Here is a 21,303-nt window from a genome sequence, read left to right on the forward strand (position 1 = left end):
CTATGCACTCAGCATATCTGGACTTCATGGAAACGTGGCAAGAAGAAAGCCGTTGTTGAAAGAAAGGCGTAAGACGTTCCGTCTGCCGTTTCCCACAAACCATGTACTGTAGCTGACATTGCACACGTAGAAGAAAGTGTTTTGGTCAGATGAGACCAAGGTTGCCTTTTTTTGGCCTGAATGCAAAGTACTACACACACTACTCATCGCACTGTACACACCATTCCCTCGGTGAAACATGGCGGTGGCAACATCTTGCTGGGGTGATGCTTTTCTTCAGCAGGGACAGTTGAGCTGGTCAGAGTTGATTGGAAGATGGATGGAACTTTAAATGCAGTTTGGCAATCTTGGAAGAAAACCAGTTGGAGGCAAAAGACTTGAGACTGAAGGAAATGTATCTTCCAGCAAGACAATGACCCGAAACATAATGCCGTTTTTTAGATCGAAGAACGTTCAAATGTTAGAATGGCCTAGTCAAAGTCCAGGCCTAAATCCCATTGAACATCTGTGGCAAAACCTGCAGTGAAATTGCTGTTCACAGACGAATTCCATCCAATCTGGCTCGGGTTGAGCTATTTTGCGAAGAATGGGCAAAACTTTCAGTGTCTAAATGTGCAAACCTGGTGGGGACATACCCCCAAAGACTTGCTACTGTAATTGCAGCCTAAGGTAGGTATTGTATTGACACACACAGCGGGGCCGAATACAAATGCACACCACATTTTATGACAACTTTATGGTGGTAAAAAAAAAAAAAAACTACATTTAAGAATGTTTTAAGGTGGCAAAATATGAAAAACGTTTAAGAGATATGAATACTTTTCAAGGCACTGTATGTTTCAAAATGTATAAACTCAACAACTATTCAAATCTAAGAAAAGGTAGGCACAAAGATAAGAATATACATGCAGACTATCCCACATAATGGCGGATGTCATGGGATAGCGGAGTCTATCAGCTTTTCTTTCTCGAAACTTATGCCAGTGTCAACCCCCAAGTGGGAGAATTAAAAAGCTGTATCAGCACAAACAGACACATCCAAAATTGACCGCCTCAACGAAAAAAAAAAAAAGGTTGGTTCGCTTCAGGGATGAGAACGAGTGATGCTGTAACCAGGACAAAAATGATGATGAGGGTCCTGCAAAATAATCATTTCGATTTGTGGCACAGGTGGGTGCTGGTGTTTCTTCTGTACTGTTGAGCTCATCGTCCATCAATGTGCTGATGCTCTGCTTGTGTCTAGACCCTTGGCTAGATTTTGATGCCTCAATCGCGTCCCATCACACGAGCGCTATTAATCAATCGCATTAATCAAAGAAGGAGTGCAATTGGCAGCACGCGTTCTCCAAGACTGTCCGTTCCGTGAACTTTCCAGGTGCCTGTAAGTCGAGATAACTGCAGTGCGCAAGCTGTGTTGCAATTAACCTATCATCTGCAATGCATGCAAACTAATGTGATGCCATGTTATTACATAAGGTTGTTTTTTTTATTTTCTATTTTTCCAGGGGGGCGGGGTGCTGCTGACTGTAGGTTTCTCCACTACATACTGATTGCTGTGACCCAAGGGTGAAGGCTGAAACATGCACACACAAAGCCGGTGACTGAGTTTACCTTTTTTTCTGCCATCTGCATGTTTCCCACAAGCTCAGGAACTAATGCATCTGGCTCGCACTATTTAAAGCGCCCCAAAGTCCAGACAGCGTTGTTTTGAAGTCTTCCTGCCTGACCCTAAGGTAAATGAAGTACATCGTGCATGTATTGTTTTTTTTGTGTGTGTTTTTTTTTTTTTTTAATAAATAAAGTAATTTCCTGTCAATTTACTCTCAACAGATGTCACCAATGTGGAGTTTTTTAGGTCTGCTCTGCTTGCTTGCTGGTGCATCTCATGGTAAATTATTGTTGGATTTTAAGCACCGAGACCGAGGATTTATTATTATTATTATTATTATTATTATTATTTTAACGATACAGGTGCATCTGTACCATACCGAGTACCGTAGAGAATGTGTTTTAAGTAGTTGGATTTAAAATTTTAAACTAGCATTTTATTTGTTTTGTTTGGGTTTGGTGTAACGCGTTATGTTCATTTTCGCATCGGAGGGTAGCGGTTCAATTTCCTGCAGCTGGGGTGGAGCCAAATTACTGGTCATGAATAATTGGTGTTCGCCACCTCTCGCACTGCTGGGCTTGGCTCCGGCCTCCCTCGGACTTTAATCAGTTATCTCGACTTGTAGTCCCTTCTGTAGCTCCATTGAGGAAAAACTAGTTCAAGGTGTAGTCTTGCCCAGAAGTCAGCTGAGATAGGATCCAGCTCCCTGCAACCCTGAACAGAATGAGGGGCATTGAAAATGGATGGATGGAAGCTCTACTGCGAGCCAGAAACAGACGCCCCCCCCCCCCGTGGCCATATTTCGGGTGTAACTGCATGTCCTCCATGTCTGCAGCTGCTGAGGTCTGTTTAGCTGAGCTTGGTTGCTTTAATGACCTGCCTCCATGGGGGGGAACCACCCAGCGACCGGTGCCGGTCCTACCGTGGGCCCCTGAGAAATTAGCCACCCGCTTCCTTCTCTTCACACAGAGAAACCGTTACTACCAGGCAAGAAGGAGGCTCCCTTTTTCATTTGTATTCCTTTCACTTTTGAAAATCCAAATACAGTATGTGATTCCTCTCCTAAGTTACCATCATTAGGTTTTCAGTTTTCTGTTGTTGAATCCTACAGGAGATCAAGACTGACTCAACCATCCAGGCATCAAACTACGGTGCCATGAGAAACACTCGATTCATTATTCCTGGTTACCTGGAAAAAGGGGATGAAGACTGGCCACAAAAGATGTGCAAGGTCAGAAAAGTGTTTGAATCCCCCAATTGGGCCGATGTAAAAACTGTGCCAAAGAAATAATGCAAGTGATTTGCTGTCGTGACCCTTGATGGGACAAAAGTCACAACAACAATATTATTATTATTTTGGCACTATTCAAAATTATTTGTTCCTCCAGACAGATATTGCCTTCGTCAGATCTAATTTTGTTGTTTAACAGCGGAAAATTCAAGTTTTAGAAAAATGTTCACACTGACAGACAATTATTTAAGGCAGTGGTCCCCAACCACCGTACCGGACCGCACTGATAGATTGAATTTATTGTTTTCTTCAGAGTGGGAGATGGTGCACCCCCACAACCCAACCCGTCAGCGAATAGCTTCCGATGGGAAATAGTTGCGGGACCGAGAATAATATGTACTTACCTCGAAAAAAGGTTGGGGCCTGATTTGGGGGTACCTTCATTGCAAAAAGTGTTTTTGGTCATTTCAGCGAACCAACCCTTCGTTTCTACAAGTAAATAATATCGGTTGAAGAAATTGACAATAGCGTTCCTATATCCAGGTTATGCTGAAATGGGAGAATGTGAACTGCATCGCTGTTGAGTGGAAAAATGGTGTGAGGACTCAATATGCCCAGGCAGCCAATAATGGTAGAGTGCTGGCTGCACAGGTGGCATCCATGATGACATTTCTCATGGTAGGTTCCCCGGCCCTTCACACTCTATGCACAAACCAGCATTCTGAGAGACTGTCTGTCAAAATGAAAATGGAGATAGGAATATGAACTCAATTAATGGAAACTTGGTAAGAGCACATAGTACTTTAGCTTTTAAGGCAGATTTATAGACTTGCATTTCCCAGTTTATGTCGAGAGAAACAAAGTATTATGTATGTATGTAAAAAGAAGAAATCGACTGCAATTAGAGGCTTTGTAATTAGTTAATATCTATTATTCGCATTTGAATCATATAACAATATTTGTCCTGAAAAGCAACATGGTTTCATTGAAATGGATTTTAGTGGACACCTGAATCAAATAATTGACACAGGCAGCAATATTGTTAACGCTGGAAAAAAAACATTTAATTGCATTTCAAAACAGAACAACGGGGAACATTTGAACAATTGAATCCTAGTGGACCCTCCATTGTTGAGGCGGCCGACTGGAGCTGTGGCTGTCAGGTTGTTGGTGCCTGTCGTGGCGGCAAACCCCGGACCCGTTGGTGGACACCAGTCGGTGTCCACCAACGGGATGCTGTCAAGCTGAGAGAGGAGTCCCATCGGGTCTTTTTGGCCTGTGGGACTCCGGATGCAGTTGATGGGTACCGGCTGGCTAAGCAGAACGCATGTGGTCACTGAGGCAACAACTCAGGCGTGGGAGCACTTCGGTAAGGCCATGGAGAACAACTTCCGGACGGCTTTAAGGAAATTCTAGTCCACCATCCGGCGTCTCAGGAGGGGGAAGCAGTGCACCGTCAACATAGTGGGGATTGTGAGCTGCTGACCTCAACTCGGGACAGTGTGAATCGGTGGGCCATATTCTTCGAAGAATTCAATTCCACCGACACGCCTTCCCATGAGGAAGCAGAGTCTGTGGTCTCTGAGGCGGGCTCTCCTATCTCTGGGGTTGAGGTCAACAAGGTGATTAGAAAGCTCCTCAGTGGCAGGGCCCTGGGGTTCGATGAGATCCACCCTAAAGATTCTAGATGTTGTGGGGCTGTCCTGATGACACAGCAGTGTGGTTTTGGTCCTGGCTGTTGAACAGTGTACCAGCTCTACACCCTCAGCAGGATCCTTGAGGCTGAATGGGACCACCAGTCTACATGTGTTTTGTGGACTTGGAGAAGGCATTCAACCGTGTCCCTCGGGGAGTCTTCTGGGCAGTGCTCCGGGTGTATGGGGCACCGGACTCCCTGATACAGCCTGTTCGATCCCCATACGACCGGTGTCAGAGTTTGGCCCGCATTTTCGCCAAGGCAGTCCTTTGTCACCAATTCTCTTCATTACCTTCAAGGACAGAATTTCTAGACACAGCCAAGGAGTTGAGGGGCTCCGGTAGGGGGCGTTAGTATTATGGCTCTGGTTTTTGCAGATGATGTGGTTCTGATGGCTGCATCAAGCCGTGATCTTCAGCTCTCACTAGAACGGATTGCAACCAAGTGTGAAGTGGCTGGGATGAAGATCAGCACCTCCAAATCTGAGACCCTGGTTCTCAGTCAGAAAAGGGTGGAATGCCCTCTCTGGGTCAGGGAGGAGATCCTACCCCAAGTCGAGGAGTTCAAGTATCTTGAGGTATTGTTTAGAGTGAGGGCAGAATTTGGTCACGAGCTGTGGGTCGTGACCGAAAGAACAAGATCGTGGATACAGGCGACCGAAATGAGTTTCCTCCGCAGGGTGTCCGGGGTCTCCCTTCGAGATAGGGTGAGAAGCTTGCTTATCCAGGGGCTCAGCGTCTGCATCGAGAGGAGCAGGATGAGGTGGCTCGGACAACTGGTTAGGATCCCCCGGATGCCTCCCTGGTGTGGTATTTTGGGCACGTCCCACGAAGGGGGAGGCCCCGGGGATGATCCAGCACACGCTTTTCTGAAGAAGTGTCTTTTCTTTTCTGAAGAAGTGTCGCTGGAGAGACTACGTCTTTCGGCTTTCGGCTCTTTTCGGCTGAAAGCCTCGGGATACCCCCAGTAGAGTTGGACGGAATGGCTGGGGAGGGGCAAGTCTGGGCTTCCCTGCTTAAACTGCCGCTCTCGCAACCTGACCTCAGATAAGCGGAAGATAATGGATGGATGGATGGATGGATGGATATTGAACTTTGACCGGTGGATTTACCCATTCATCACCGATGCTCATGTTTGTCGCTAATCAAAATTAGTTCTGCCAGCTTATATGTTTATTTTGGATTGCTTTGTATGTACGCATGTATGTACGAACAGCATTAGGGCTGTCAATTGATTAATTTTTTAAAATCAGATGAATCACACTTTTGAATTTTGTATTACGTGCGATTAATTACAGGCACCAAATGTACCACACATTATATCACATTTTGCTATTTTAAACTTTGCTTCGCTTCGATGAGAAGAGAGTTCAGCCCTGCACGACCATATGCAAATTACCTTTGTTTTAGTGAAAGTCGCATTGGGATGACTTTTGAAGCAAACATTTTCCCGAGTACATATGTGTGTATGTGTGTATGCATGTATGTCATTTGTGAATTGATTAGTATGACTGCTGCTGTCATAATGATTGGTTGAGGTTGAACATCACAGTGATGTTAATAGCTTGAGGTTCAGTATGATTAACTTGAATGAACATATTTCCCGGCCCAGGGCAACTACAAGCAGACGGCAAATAAGTTTCATATTATCGGTCATAGCCTTGGCGCTCACGTTGCTGGAGAAATCGGTAGCAAGATCAGCGGCCTTGCACGCATCACAGGTAAACCTGACACACACACAAAAACAAGCAAAAACAAAAAACAAAATGTGTGGTATATTTGGCACGTGATTAATCGCGATGAAGCAAAATTCAAAAGTGTGATTAATCTGAAATGAATCGATTGACAGCCATAGAATTATTTAATAATGCTAACGGTGAATATAAAAACGTGAACAGTGCCAGCTCACACGATATGATCCTTCTCGTCTGTCACTCTGCAGGACTGGACCCGACTGAGCCATATTTCCATGACACAAACGTAGCAGTGCGCTTGGACACAACTGATGCCACTTTTGTGGATGTCATTCACACTGACGGACTACCTTTCTACTCAAAACTTGGTACCCGTTATTTTTGGCGAAATATATTTGAAGTGGACATCGAATTGATGGATTGAATTGCAGCTATTCAATCGCAAAATGTGGACTTATTTTATTCAAGTCAGTCCAGTTTTATATTGCACAAGTTCAATGGGACTTCAATTCGCGACCACACATCTGCTATATGCCGAACATCACGTGAGCAACCCTGGGGAATCGGTTCACTGACTTCCTGCATTTATATATATATATATATATAAAGATACAATGTTGCATTTAGGAGGAGAGGGCCTATACATCCTATTTTCGATTTTACAGGGAGCCAGTGCAGTATTGGAGAAATAGGATCTCCTCTCATAGTTCTCGCCAGCATTTGAGTAGCAGCATCTGAAGTAACTGGAAGATCGTGTTGTAGTCAAAGCTCAACAATTGAAAAGTTTAATAATATTCAAGATTCAAGAAAGATTTTTCTGTAATTTTACAGCACTTCCATTTAAATGCAGGTCTTGGGATGTCCCAGCCCATTGGCCACATTGACTTCTACCCCAATGGAGGAGAACTAATGCCTGGTTGCAATGCAAACAAAGGCAGTTCATCAAACCTGGATGCTATCTGGGAGGGTAAGATTAACTGACATGCAAAAACCGTACCTTAATTTTCAAATGAGGGGAACGTTTTGACCAAGGAGAAATGCTTAATACTGTCATGGCCGTCATTCAAAAAAGTTTAGGTTCAGAGGTAAGAAGAAGAAGAAGAAGAAGTAAGAAGTTGCGACTGAAGTGGAGACGTTAATTTGAGGTTTCACATGACGTATTCTTCACCCAGCTCAATTTATTAAGCACGTTAAATACAACCACAGAATGGGGTGCCATTTGTAAGGCTGCTCAAGCAAAAAAATAATAGCAACATTTAATTGTCACACGTAGCTTCAAATCGTGTTTACAATACTGGTGTGAATTTGAGAGTCATTTTCCTGTCAACTTAATAGTTCAATCCGAATCACACGTAAATCTCAAAACTAAATGTTAAATACACTGTAAACCATATATGTAAATTCAAATATAAATCCTAATACTTCAATGTTAAATACATAAATGTTAGAGCCGTGCATATCTAAATATAAACCTTAAATTTAAATATGAATATTAAAACAAAATTTAAATGTTAAATATAAATGTAAATATAAAAATTAAATGTTAAATGCAAAATCTAAATAAATCTATACATTTAGTCAATATGCAAATCCACACTGCCATGAAATGGAAGCACCAAAAAAGCTGTGTGTTTGTAGTGTCAAATAACAACCTAAAAGGAAATTTAAAAAAACATACTAGATAGGGAAATTGAGCCTCGGAAATATATGATCACTTCCTGATATAACAAACCAGTTATGGAAACTTTATTTGACGACGACTTTGAGTGTTTAGTGTCACTTTTCTGAAGAAGTGTCGCGTGGAAGTCGCAGGTTGGGAGCATGGGGAAGAAAACAGATCCAGCCAGAGACCGCTGCTTCCCACTGGCCTGCCCGCCTCAAGAGTGTTTGCTCGCTGGCAGCAAGAGAGCGGACGTCAACCCTGGAGGGGGATTTGGAAAAAACAAGTGGCAAGGGGTTTGAGGGGAGAAAAAAAATAACTGTTGCTGCTGCTGTGGTTCTTTTTGTCACCCGGGAATTTCAGCACGAAGCCTTCCCTTCTTGTGCTCCTGGCTCCCACGACGTCCGCATGAATGGCTTCCTTTCTGCTTCTGCTGTCCAGCGCTGAAGGTGGTCGGCCGGAGATGGCAGAGGCACTGCAGCAGATGCTGCTGGCTGTTAGCTAGCAAGCTTCGTTGCTTGAGAAAGGAGGTTGAGGAGAAGCGGCATCTTCCAGCTGCACCAAGCCATAACCCATTGCAGAGCTCTGGCGAAGAGGCACTTCTTCATAAAAGGGACACGAAACACTCAAAAGTCCTCGTCAAATAAAGTTTCCCAAACTGGTTTGCTATTTCAGGCAGTGCTCATCTTTTTTTTTTTGACACGACAAACACACAGCTGGTACTTCCGTTTCTTGGCTGTGTGGATATTCATATTTTCTAAATATTTAGTTCGAACATTTAGATTTAATATTTAACATTTGTATTTAAGTAGCTTTAGCAGGGACGCCCAGACTTCCCTCTCCCCAGCCACTTCATCCAGCACTTCGGGGGAGATCCTTAGGGGCTCCCAGGCCAGCCGAAGGACGTAGTCTCTCCAGCGTGTTCTGGGTCGTCCCCGGAACACCTCAACGGAGAGGCGTCCGGAAGGCTTCCGAATCAGATAAAGATCGGATCTTTCCAACTGATCCTCCACCTGCTCCCTGCTTTCACTGCAGATCACAAAGTCATCTGTGAAAATGACAAATTAGGAAAATTCTAAACACAAATACAATTAAGTAGGTCATATACAAACCCAATTCCAATAAAGTTGGGATGTTGTGTTAAACATAAATAAAAACAGATTTGCAAATCATGTTTAACCTATATTTGATTGAATACACTACAAAGACAATATATTTAATGTTCAAACTGATAAACATTGTTTTTAACAAATCATTAACTTAGAATTTTAATGCAGCCCTATGGGGGGGCACAAGCCAGTGCAAACTGTAGGCCGGTCCCAAGCCCGGATAAATGCAGAGGGTTGCGTCAGGAAGGACATCCGGCTTAAAACTTTGCCAAACAAATATGAGCGTTCATCCAAAGAATTCCATACCGGATCCGTCGTGGCCGGGTTAACAAGGTCCGCCACCGCCGCCGTCAAGCTGCAGGGCGCCGGTGGAAATTCAGCGACTGTGGGTCGAAGTCAAAGAAGAGGTGGACAGCGGGAAGAGGAAGAAGAGAAAGCACAGAGCCTAGAAGTGAATGTGGGGACTTTGAATTTTGGGACTATGACAGGAAAATCTCGGGAGTTGGTTGACATGACGATTAGGAGAAAGGTTGATATATTGTGTGTCCAGGAGATCAGGTGGAAAGGCAGCAAGGCAAGAAGTTTAGGGGCAGGGTTTACATTATTTTACCATGGTGTAGATGGGAAGAGAAATGGAGTCGGGATTATTTTAAAAGAAGAGTTGGCTAAGAATGTCGTGGAAGTGAAAAGAGTATCAGATCGAGTGATGAGGCTGAAATTTGAAATTGAGGGTGTTATGTGTAATGTGATTCGTGGGTAGGATATTATGTTATGGACGCAAAGTTCAAAAGCCAGCATCTCTGATGGTATGGGGCTGTGTTAGTGCCAATAGCATGCGTAACTTACACATCTGTGAAGGCACCATTCATGCTGAAAGGTACATACAGGTTTTGGAGAAACATATGCTGCCATCCAAGCAACGTCTTTTTCATGGACGCCCCCGCTTTTTTCAGCAAGACAATGCCAAACAACATTCTGCACGTGTTACAACAGTGTGGCTTCTTAGTAGAAGAGTGCGGGTACTAGACTGGCCTCCTTGCATTCCAGACCTGTCTCCCATTGAAAATGTGTGGCACATTATGAAGCGTAAAATACGACAGACCCTGAACTGTTGAACAGCTGAAGCTGTACATCGAGCAAGAATGGGAAAGAATTTCACCTACAAAGCTTCAACAATTAGTGTCTTCAGTTCCCAAACATTTATTGAATGTTGTTAAAAGAAAAGGTGATGTAACACAGTGGTAAACATGACCCTGTCCCAGCTTTTTGGGAATGTGTTGCAGCCATAAAATTCTAAGTTAATGATTATTTGCTAAAAACAATCAAGTTTATCAGTTTGAACATTAAATATTTTGTCTTTGTAGTGTATTCAATTAAATATAGGTCGAACATGATTTGCAAATCATTGTATTCTGTTTTTATTTATGTTTAACACAACGTCCCAACTTCATTGGAATTGGGGTTGTACATTTTTGTCAGGACTTTTGTTTCCTTGCTTTATCTCCTTAAGTTCCTGTCGTCAACATTTCAGAGATACCTGAAATATGTCCTCTTCCTTGTCAGGTACGAAAAGATTTGATGCCTGCAATCATGTCCGAGCTTACCAGTATTACCAGGAGAGTATGGTTAAACCTCAAGGATTTGTAGGATTCCCTTGCTCCAATGCGACCAGTTTCGCAGCTGTAAGTACAGTATTTCTGCTAAAACTGACACATTGATACGTAATAATTACATACTGAGACATACAGTGGAGCAAAAAAGTATTGGCAGCCACCAATTGTGCAAGTTCTCCCACTTAAAAAGAAGAGAGAAACCTGTAATTTCATCATAGGTATACCTCACCTATGTGAGACAAAATGAGAAAAAGAATTCCAAAAAATCACATCTAATTTTTCAAGAATTTATAAGCAAATTATGGTGGAAAATAAGTATATGGTCACCTACAAACAAACTTTTTGACTAAAGGCTCATCTGTCTTCCACTTGTTACCTGTATTAATGGCACCTGTTTGAACTCATCAGTAAAAAAGACACCTGTCCACAACCTCAAACAGTCACACTCCAAACTCCACAATGGCCAAGACCAAAGAGCTGTCAAAGGACATCAGAAACCAAATTGTAGACCTAAGCCAGGCTGGGAAGACTGAATCTGCAATAGGTAATCAGATTGATGTGAAGAAATCAACTGTGGGAACAATTATTAGAAAATGGAAGACATACAAGACCACTGATAATCTCCCTCGATCTGAGGCTCCATGCGAAATGTCACCCCGTGGGGTCAAAATGATCACAAGAACGGTGAGCAAAAATCCCAGAACCACACGGGGGGACCGAGGGAATGACCTGCAGAGAGCTGGGACCAAAGTAACAAAGGCTACGATCAGTAACACACTACGCCGCCAGGGACTCAAATCCTGCAGTGCCAGACATCTCCCCTTGCTTAAGCCAGTACATGTCCAGGCCCGTCTGATGTTTATTAGAGAGCATTTGGATGATCCAGAAGAGGATTGGGAGAATGTCATATGGTCAGATGACACCAAAATAGAACGTTTTGGTAAAAACTCACCTTGTCGTGTTTGGAGGAGAAAGGATGCATAGTTGCATCCAAAGAACACCATACCCTCTGTGAAGCATGAGGGTGGAAACATCATGCTTGGGGTCTATTTTTCTGCAAAGGGACCAGGACGACTGATCCGCGTAAAGGAAAGAATGAATGGGCCATGTATCTTGATATTTTGAGTGAAAACCTCCTTCCATCAGCAAGGGCATTGAAGATGAAACGTCGCAAAGGAGTGGCTTCGTAAGAAGTATTTCAAGGTCCTGGAGTGGCCAAGCCAGTCTCCAGATCTCAACCGCATAGAAAATCTTTGGAGGGAGTTGAAAGTCTGTGTTGCCCAGCGACAGCTCCAAAACATGACTCCTCTAGGAGATCTGCATGGAGGAATGGCCAAAATACCAGAAAGTGTGTGAAACCTTTGTGCAGACTTACAGAAAAGGTTTGACCTCTGTCATTGCCAACATAGGGTATATAAAAAAGTATTGAGATGAACTTTTGTTATGGAGCAAATATTTATTTTCCATCATAATTTGCTAATAAATTCTTTAAAAATCAGACTGTGATTCTCTAGAGCCTTTCCATTTTGTCTCTCATAGTTGAGGTATACCCATGATGGAACTTACAGGCCTCTCTCATCTTTTTAAGTGGGAGAACGTGCACAATTGGTGGCTGACTAAATACTCCCCCCACTGTACATTACATAGAAAGGGTACTTAGTTTCTGACTGTTAAGTTTGTACGGCAGTGACCTCACCCACATGTACCTAAGTTGGTAGGCACCATATTCTTATTCCGAATGCAGTATTGGAGTCATAATTACAGTCAATAGTTGCATGTAAAACACTTCTAGTCATAAATATAAAACCAGTGGTCAAACTGTGGTAACTGATTATCTTCTTGTGCCATGTGTTGACGTTCTTATGCCGCACTCTGTTCATATCCTCATACTGCCCTGTATCGGAGAACCGAGGACCCCCTTTATATTGTATATATTGTCATTTCAAATAGCCAACCAAATACTGCTTGTTCAAGAATGACTGCAAACTATTGCACAGACTATATATCCATATACCCTAGTAGCACATGAAATACTCATGTATAAATGATCACTGATGACTTTTTTCACCTTTGAATTGCTTTCATTATTGGTAACTTTAACAGTAAATGTACATAAACTACTACTACAACATTTTGTAATATGGGATGATACCGGCTGCAGATGATGGATTTCTGTCACAAGCCGAACAAAGGTCACTAAATCATTGCAGCTGAAGAAACCGAAAGAAGAAAAGTGAATTGGTCTCTACTATGCAATTATAATAGCTTCTGCTTTTCGAGGAAGGCTGACCCTGGGGCACAGTCTTGCTGGAACAGAAAAAGGCCATTCACACAGAAGCGTAACATTGCCATAAATATCATGGTATACTTTTGGAGGAAGGAAGTACTATCCAAACTTTAATTAAATAAATGTCTCTATACTTTTTATTCATTTAATGCAATTTGGAACAGCCATGTAAAAAGTGCCGCCGAGCTACGAGAAAGAATTGGACGAGCGGAAGGGTGGTATATCCATGGCAGCGTGTTTATGGAGCCACCACCTGTTGCGGCTATGTGACACCGATACGGCTGTGAACAATTTATTTGCTTTTAGAAGTTGATTCAGCGAGATTGGATTTTTGTTGCAGCAGAGGGGAGATATAAACAGGCTTCCATCTTGTCTTCTATTGGGACAAGTTGTATCTGCAGCTGTTGGTGATAATGGCAGTTTATCCCGGCTTTAGACGCGTCTTGATCAAAGCCAGCATTGTGTATGGTCCGTGTTATTCCTGCAGCCGGATATGCTGGGCACAAATCCATTTGGTTAACACAGATTTACCGTACATACACTTTATGGACAAATTAATTTATCAGTAAGGGATTGATAGACCACTCTTATGCAGCATACGAAGACCTTTTGGCCAGATCTTTTGTGTCCCACTTTGTGGGAAGGGCCCTTCTCTGCTCTCACATGTCTGTACCATGTCCATTATGGCACTATTGGATGAGTTTGGTGTCAAAGAGCTTTACCGCTCAATCCCATTGGACATCTTGGAGATGAACTACAACAGAGATTGAGAGACCACAGGGCTTCTCATCCATGTAAAAGCGTGCTCTGACTTCACTTACATCAATGTTCTTCTTCTCGATGAATAGACAAAAATTCCACAGGTTCACACAAAATTCTTGCAGAAGCTCTTGCACCCTCTTATCTTGACTTACCATGCCCTTTTCTTTACAGGGAAAATGTTTCCCGTGCGCTACTGACAAATGTCCTCTGATGGGCCGCTATGCCGACAGGTTCTCTTTGACCAACATTACTTCACAGACAAAGTACTTCCTTGGCACAGGCAGTTCTGAACCCTTTGGACGTAGGTACCCTTTTTATCCTACAATATATTACCATTATAAAAACATTGTGATCTTAAATCCTACAGATACACCTACACACTTGAATGAGATCCATTAAGCAAAAAAATATTTGGTCCACATTCGAAGCTGCTCATAGAATTATGCAGTTTATTTGGAACCACTTCAACTGATAGCCACAATAACTTTTTTAATACCACTGATACAGTGTCTTCTACATACTGACTATTATTGTCATGGTAAAGGCTGAATTGTTCTAAGGTGTAGTGCAGGCATCACCCTGACTTTATTTTCATGTACAAATGCAGTGCACCAGACCACAGGAATAGTTAGTAAAGACTTTGTCAGCATCAACAGGTCTAGAGACAGGTGAGTAGCTAATCAATTCATTTCAAAGTTCAAATAAAAGAGTCTCTCTAAGTTTGGAGAGGGTTTGGGATCCCGAACAGGTACGAGTCCAAATGCTCAGGTAGCTAGACAGGTATACTCACGCTGCAATTTCGTTACAGCAGAACACTAAACGGCTCTGGTGACAGACGGAAAAAAACAGGAAGCGTTAAGGCAAAACTCGTGATCGGGGATAGAAGGCTTAGGTGGTTAACAGGAGAACGAGGCAGGAAGGTCAGAGGCAGGCAGGGTCGGCAACAGGTGATCAATTCAAGTGCAAGTATAAACACCAATCTGGCAATGAGTGAGTAGGAGCTTAGATAGTGGCTGTGCCTGTGTGGCCAGATAAGCAGGGACTAGTGAGGTGGGAGTGGTTGAATGGCAGATCGGAGCAGTGGTGGGTTAAGTCTATGCTGCCCTGTGCCACAATGTACCTCAAGAAGGAGTTGGAATGAGAATGGAGCTCACCCGTCTCAGCTTTGACAAAGAGGGAGTTTGAGGAGACGCTGGAGTATGGTTTGTACGTGGTGAAGATGAGGATGTTGTCCGAAAGACAAACACGTAAGAGTTCACCATGTCCCTCAGCACGTCGTTGACCAAGTCTTGGAACACCGCAGGGGCACTGGTAAGTCCCAAGGGCTTCACCAAGTACTCGTAATGTCCAGAAGAGGTGTTGAACCAGTCACCAGCTTGATCACACCATGCAGTGTGGGCGGAAGAACATGCAACACTAGAATGACTGGAATGCGGCGTAGGTGCGAGTTCATCTCTCCCACTTGGTGGTTCCTCAGAGTTCCTTCCTGTCAGATGGTTGTTGGCAGCGGCTACATTGGCTTCTTTAGAGGCAAATGTGTGCAGTGTCAAGTAGAACGACAAGGACCACTTTGTCAGAAAAGGACCACAAGGCTCAGAATAACCCGCATACCTTTTCTGGGGTCCCCACCCTGTCAACCAGTACATGCGGTACCAGTGATCCTAGACAGAGAGGGTGCAGGGGAAGTAGCCGGAACAACTGGCCGGGTTAAAGCGGCCGCTAGCTACTGCATCTGGATTGCTAACGCCTCTCCCCTGGGCATTAGCTGACTTGTCTTGCTACGGTGATTGCAGCGGCGGCCATCACCGCTTCGTGCTGCTGGAGGATAGCCACAATCCTCTTGAAGCGGGTTGTCTGTGGTGATGAGGTGTGCGCTCGGTCCATTGATTGGCCAGATTGTACTGTAACAGGTGTTTGTGCAATCCAAATGCAGCACACCAGACCACAGGATTAGTTGTCAATGACTTTTGATGTCAGGTTTGACAGGTCCAGTGGCCAACAGGTAAGTTGCTAAGCAGTTCAATTCAAAGTTCAGATGAAGAGTCTGTGCAGTTTTTGGAGGTGGTTGTCCCAGGTGAGCAGAGTGACTATTGAGGTGGCAGTGAACACAGCTTCACTAGCAGTGACGTTCACAGCTTCACTAGCAGTGAAGCTGTGTTGGGACTAGTAGAAAAACACTGGGAGAGCACACAGGTGAAACATGGAGCAGAACTGTGGCATAGACGTGTGCCTTTCCAAATGATGGGCAATCATTTGAATTTTAACACAGCCTCCAACCAAAGATCATCAAGAGACGACCGGTTACCAACTGGAGATTGATTTGTCAAACTGATCATTGAAATGTTTTTTGGCCACATTACAGAAAGGTGTGAATGCGCTTTTATTTCAACCTATCTGGCTCTTGAAGGTACCTTGACAGAAGAGGTATTCTCAGCCACTGGTGTGTGATAGATGTGTGTGTACATTTAAATCCAAGGCACAATTATGGTACGTAATTGATCAATGATACACAATAGCTATCATGTGGAATTACTATTAAGTACTGTCATTTTTTGTTTGTGTGAATGTTTTGTTCATCACAAATATTGTATAATGAGTCATTAGAAAGGTGCCAAATAGCTTTGAGAGAAAGTAGAGGTTTCGCAGCAAACGAACAACACGAAAATAATGTCAACTCTTTTTTTATTATTAGGTTACAGCTGCAGTCTAAAGGTAACCTTGGATGGTCCAAGGTGGTCTAACCTAGGCTTCATGTATGTGGCTCTTGCTGGAGAAAAGGACTCAACAAAAGAATACCAACTTCACGTGTAAGGCATTTCAGATGCTCTCAGAAGTATCTTTTCTGGTGACCATCGGTCAGACTTCCTTGGATTGCCTTTCTTTCACTTCAAAATGTAGGATTTAAAAATGGTCACGGATTTCATTAATTCAGTCGGCGCGCTTGCAGTTGTGTTTGCTTAAATCTAGCCTTGTTAAAGGTTCTCTGACTGTCGATCCTCTGTACTGTCATTGTCCAGTCTACAGTCTGGAGGAAGACCTTTGGAAAATGTCAGAACAATTGGGCAAATAAGATACTTCGCCATGTTTGAACATGATTTGATGAGGCTAAAGCCTGAAGCCTATAAGTACTAATAAGGAACCAGCCACTGGATTTTTGTTTTACAAACGTGAGATATCCATTTCACAACGTTGGTCAACTTTTGATTTGTAGGTATTGTGAGACAAATTGAAAAAAAGAAAGAAAATAATTTGTATTCTTTTTTTTCCCCCTTTCCACAGTCATTTAAAATGTGTCCTTTTGTAATAAATGATGATACCAAGAAATGTCATGAATGTATACAATAATATTCTAAGCAGTTAATGGCCACATACTGTATCTCTAAAAGGTTTAGATGTCATTGTCAGTAACAGAATATAGCACCGTAACAGAATATAGCACCAAATAAAAGATATTACCTGAAAAAGAAAGACAGAGACACTGACCCAGCTGTCTGTCGTTCACCAATCCACCTTGGCTATGTTTATTTACAGTTTCACAATTTACACAAACACCTAACTGAATACTTTCGTCCCATTTTATAATTTACCCAGTATAAACAATACTGCATTGTCACCATCTAGACATATTTTCTTTTGATCATAGACCACAATCACATCAAAAATATTACACGTTTGTTTGTCATCTCAGTCTTCACTACTTTCAAAATCAACACTTGGCAACCTCGATGTCATTTCCATTGACTTTGCAAATACAATTTGGGATGAATATTGACATATGCTTTAAAAGTGCATTTCTTTATAACGATGTCAAAAGTCATTTGTGGAACTCACAAATAGCAACAGTCAAATTATTGAAAGAACGAACATATTAACAATGGTACACTTCGGTGTAACTTCTGTAACTTTGTACAAACACTGCTTAAGTACATAACGTAAATGAAGCCAGTCAGTCAATTAACTCGAATCTAGCTACAAATTGGACCCAGACCCGTTACACCCAGCACAAAAACAACGACGGACCTCGTGAGTGGACGCCATCTTGCCACTCGACGTTCAAACTAACACAAACGAAAGTATAAAGCTTCTCTTCTTCACACTTATCTTACAACACCATGCGTTTGTAAGCAAATAGTAATGGTTTGTAAAGCTTTTACCCACCTGAAAAACAGGTTAAAATGTGCGGAAAGACGGAGACACTGACGGAACTGTCCGTCATTCACCTCTTTTCCTTTGGGCTTGTCCCCTTTAGGGGTCGCCACAGCGCGTCATCCTTTTCCATGTAAGCGTATCTGCTGCATCCTCCTCTCGAACACCAACTGCCCTCCTGTCTTCCCTCACGACATCCATCAACCTTCTCTTCGGTCTTCCTCGAGCTCTCTTGCCTGGCAGCTCCATCCTCCTAACCCTTCTACCAATATACTCACTATTTCTCCTCTGGACGTGTCCAAACCATCGAAGTCTGCTCTCTCTAACTTTGTCTCCAAAACATCGACCCTCGGCCGTCCCTCTGATGAGCTCATTTCTAATTTTATCCAACCTGGTCACTCCGAGAGCGAACCTCAACATCTTCATGTCCGCCACCTCCAGCTCTGCTTCCTGTTGTCTCTTCAGTGCCACTGTCTCTAATCCCTACATCATGGCCGGCGTCACCACTGTTTTATAGACTTTGCCCTTCATCCTAGCAGAGACTCTTCTGTCACATAACACACCTGACACCTTCCTCCACCCGTTCCGACCTGCTTGGACCCGTTTCTTCACTTCCTGACCACACTCACCATTGCTCTGGACGGTTGACCCCAGGTATTTAAAGTCCTCCATCCTCGCTATCTCTTCTCCCTGACGCCCCCACTCTTCCCCCACCACCAACTTCATTGTGTGGCTCATCAACTTTATTCCTCCATAGTTCCCACAGCTCTACACATCACCCTTGTTCTTAAAAATGGGCACCAGGACACTTTTCCTCCATGCCTCAGGCATCTTCTCACGCGCTAGAATTCTGTTGAAGCTGGTCAAAAACTCCACAGCCACCTCTCCGAGATGCTTCCATACCTCCACAGGAATGTCATCAGGACCAACTGCCTTTCCATTTTTCACCCTCTTTAATGCCTTTCTAACTTCCCCCTTACTGATCATTGCCACTTCCTGGTCCACCACACTTGCCTCTTCTGCTCTCCCTTCTCTCTCATTTTCCTCATTCATCAACTCCTCAAAGTATTCTTTCCATCGAGCAAGCACACTGCTGGCACCAGTCAACATATTTCCATCTCTATCCTTAATCACCCTAACCTGCTGCACATCTTTCCCATCTCTATCCATCTGTCTGGCCAACCTGTAGAGATCATTTTCTCCTCTTTTAGTGTCCAACCTGCCATACATGTCATCATATGCCTTTTTTTTGGCCTTTGCCACCTCTACCTTTGCCCTGTGTCGCATCTCAATGTATTCCTTTCGCTTCTCCTCGGTCCTCTCAGTGTCCCACTTCTTAGCTAACCTCTTTCCTTGTATAATTTCCTGTACTGTGAGGTTCCACCACCAAGTCTCCTTCTCTCCTTTCCTGCCAGAAGATACACCAAGTACTCTCCTGCCTGCCTCTCTTGATCACCTTGGCTGCAGCGGTCCAGTCTTCTGGAACCTCCTCCCGTCCACCGAGAGCCTGTCTCACCTCTTCCCGAAAAGCTGCACAACACTCGTTGTGTCTCAGCTTCCACCACCTGGTTCTCTGCTTTGCCTTTGTCTTCCTAATCTTCCTCCCCACCACCAGAGTCATCTTACACACCAACATCCTATGTTGTCGAGCCACACTCTCCCCTACCACTACCTTACAGTCGGTAACCTCCTTCAGATGACATCGTCTGCACAAGATGTAATCCACCTACGTGCTTCTACCTCCGCTCTTGTAGGTCACCATATGTTTGTGCTTCTTCTGGAAAAAAGTGTTCACGACAGCCGTTTCCGTCCTTTCGGCAAAGTCTACCACCATCTGTCCCACAAAGTTCCTTTCCTGGATGCCGTACTTACCCATCACTTCTTCATCACCCCTATTACCTTCACCAACATGTCCATTACAATCTGCACCAATCGAGACTCTCTCTCTGTCTGGGATGTTCAGAACTACTTCGTCTAGCCCCTTCCAGAATTTCTCTTTCACCTCTCGGTCACATCCTACCTGTGGGGCATAGCCACTAATCACATTATACATAACACCCTCAATTTCAAGTTTCAGCCTCATCACTCGATCCGATACTCTTTTCACCTCCAAGACATTCTTAGCCAACTCTTCTTTTAAAAATAACCCCGACTCCATTTCTCTTCCCATCTACACCATGGTAAAATAATGTAAACCCTGCCCCTAAACTTCTTGCCTTACTGCCTTTCCACCTGATTTCCTGGACACACAATATATCAACCTCCCTCCTAATCATCATGTCAACCAACTCCCGAGATTTTCCTGTCATCGTCCCAACATTCAAAGTCCCCACATTCAGTTCTAGGCTCTGTGCTTTCCTCTTCTCTTTCTGCCAAAGAACCCGCTTTCCACCTCTTCGACTTCATTTCCACCGGCGCAAAGTTTTAAGGCGGATACCCTTCCTGACGCAACCCTCTGCATTTATCCGGGCTTGGGACCGGCCTACAGTTTTAACTGGCTTGTGTGCCCCCATAGGACTGCATTTGCTGCCTGTCATTAACCAATCCTCGGCTATGGAGAAATGGCTTTGCGCATGCGCAATAGACTCTGGCTTAATTGAGGGTTTATTGCCACCTACTGAAGGATCCTTGTGCGTGTTATCCAATAAAACCAGAATATACGACACCAATTGGATTTTAAAAGAGAAAATAAATTATAAATACTTCAGTAATGTGATCTCACTTAGTGGGCATCACACACACAGGGATCCATATCATGAACTGTCTTGAGTGTTCTGTCCCGTCTCTTTTTCAGTGGCACAATAAAGCCAGGAAAGACCTATGAAGTGCACATTAACGCTGAAATTGATGTTAGTACCGTAACGCAAGTCAGATTTCGGTGGAACAACCACATCTTCAACCCCATGAAGCCCAAGTACGGTGCATCTAAAGTGGAACTGCTGAGGGGCAAAGACAAGAAGGTGTAAGTAAATATATGTGGTTCCTAAACAGAAAAGGTGCCCGCACTGTCACATCATTTCCACCCCAAAAAACATTCCCACTTTTTTTTCCCATAAGCATACAAAAGAAATCAGTGTGATGTTGGCAATTTGATAGAAATGGTGGTGCTGTTAAACTGCTCCATTCCTCTCCGAGCTGATACGTTGAAGTTCTCCAAGTGGCCACTAGAGGACAGCATTGGACCGTCATCCTCGGGTGACATTTGAAATTGGATTGTGTTTGTGTTGGAGGAAACCTCAAAACACAACCGTATGGATGTATTTGCTGGTTTGTGAATGAAATGTTTTCCCAGCATTTCCACAACGTTCATATTAAATTTATTGAGAATGTATTCTTGAGCGCAACCGTTTGAAACTTGAAAAACAAATTGCATGCATCCACTTTGCTTTCACGTTGTCAATTAATCTGAGTTTTCCCTCTTTCGCAGCACTCACTTCTGTGGGACAGAAAACGCTGCAGAAAATGTGGTGCAGTCCGTGCTTCCTTGCCAAGCTTAA

The 21,303-nt window shown here is 43.5% G+C and overlaps 1 protein-coding gene across 1 annotated transcript; it reads left to right on the forward strand.

Annotated features, from left to right (window-relative positions):
* The first annotated feature begins 1,830 nt into the window (after positions 1-1,830).
* On the forward strand, positions 1,831-21,303 carry LOC133409840 (inactive pancreatic lipase-related protein 1-like). Its single transcript, XM_061690367.1, has 12 exons — positions 1,831-1,888; positions 2,445-2,596; positions 2,721-2,840; positions 3,384-3,518; positions 6,148-6,256; positions 6,478-6,597; positions 7,080-7,196; positions 10,562-10,680; positions 13,832-13,961; positions 16,353-16,467; positions 20,601-20,768; positions 21,234-21,303. The coding sequence occupies exons 1-12, from the start codon at positions 1,831-1,833 to the stop codon at positions 21,301-21,303; spliced, it is 1,413 nt and encodes a 470-aa protein (XP_061546351.1).

The sequence above is a fragment of the Phycodurus eques genome, chromosome 11 (genome assembly GCF_024500275.1).
Source record: "Phycodurus eques isolate BA_2022a chromosome 11, UOR_Pequ_1.1, whole genome shotgun sequence".
In the NCBI taxonomy this organism is placed as follows: Eukaryota; Metazoa; Chordata; class Actinopteri; order Syngnathiformes; family Syngnathidae; genus Phycodurus; species Phycodurus eques.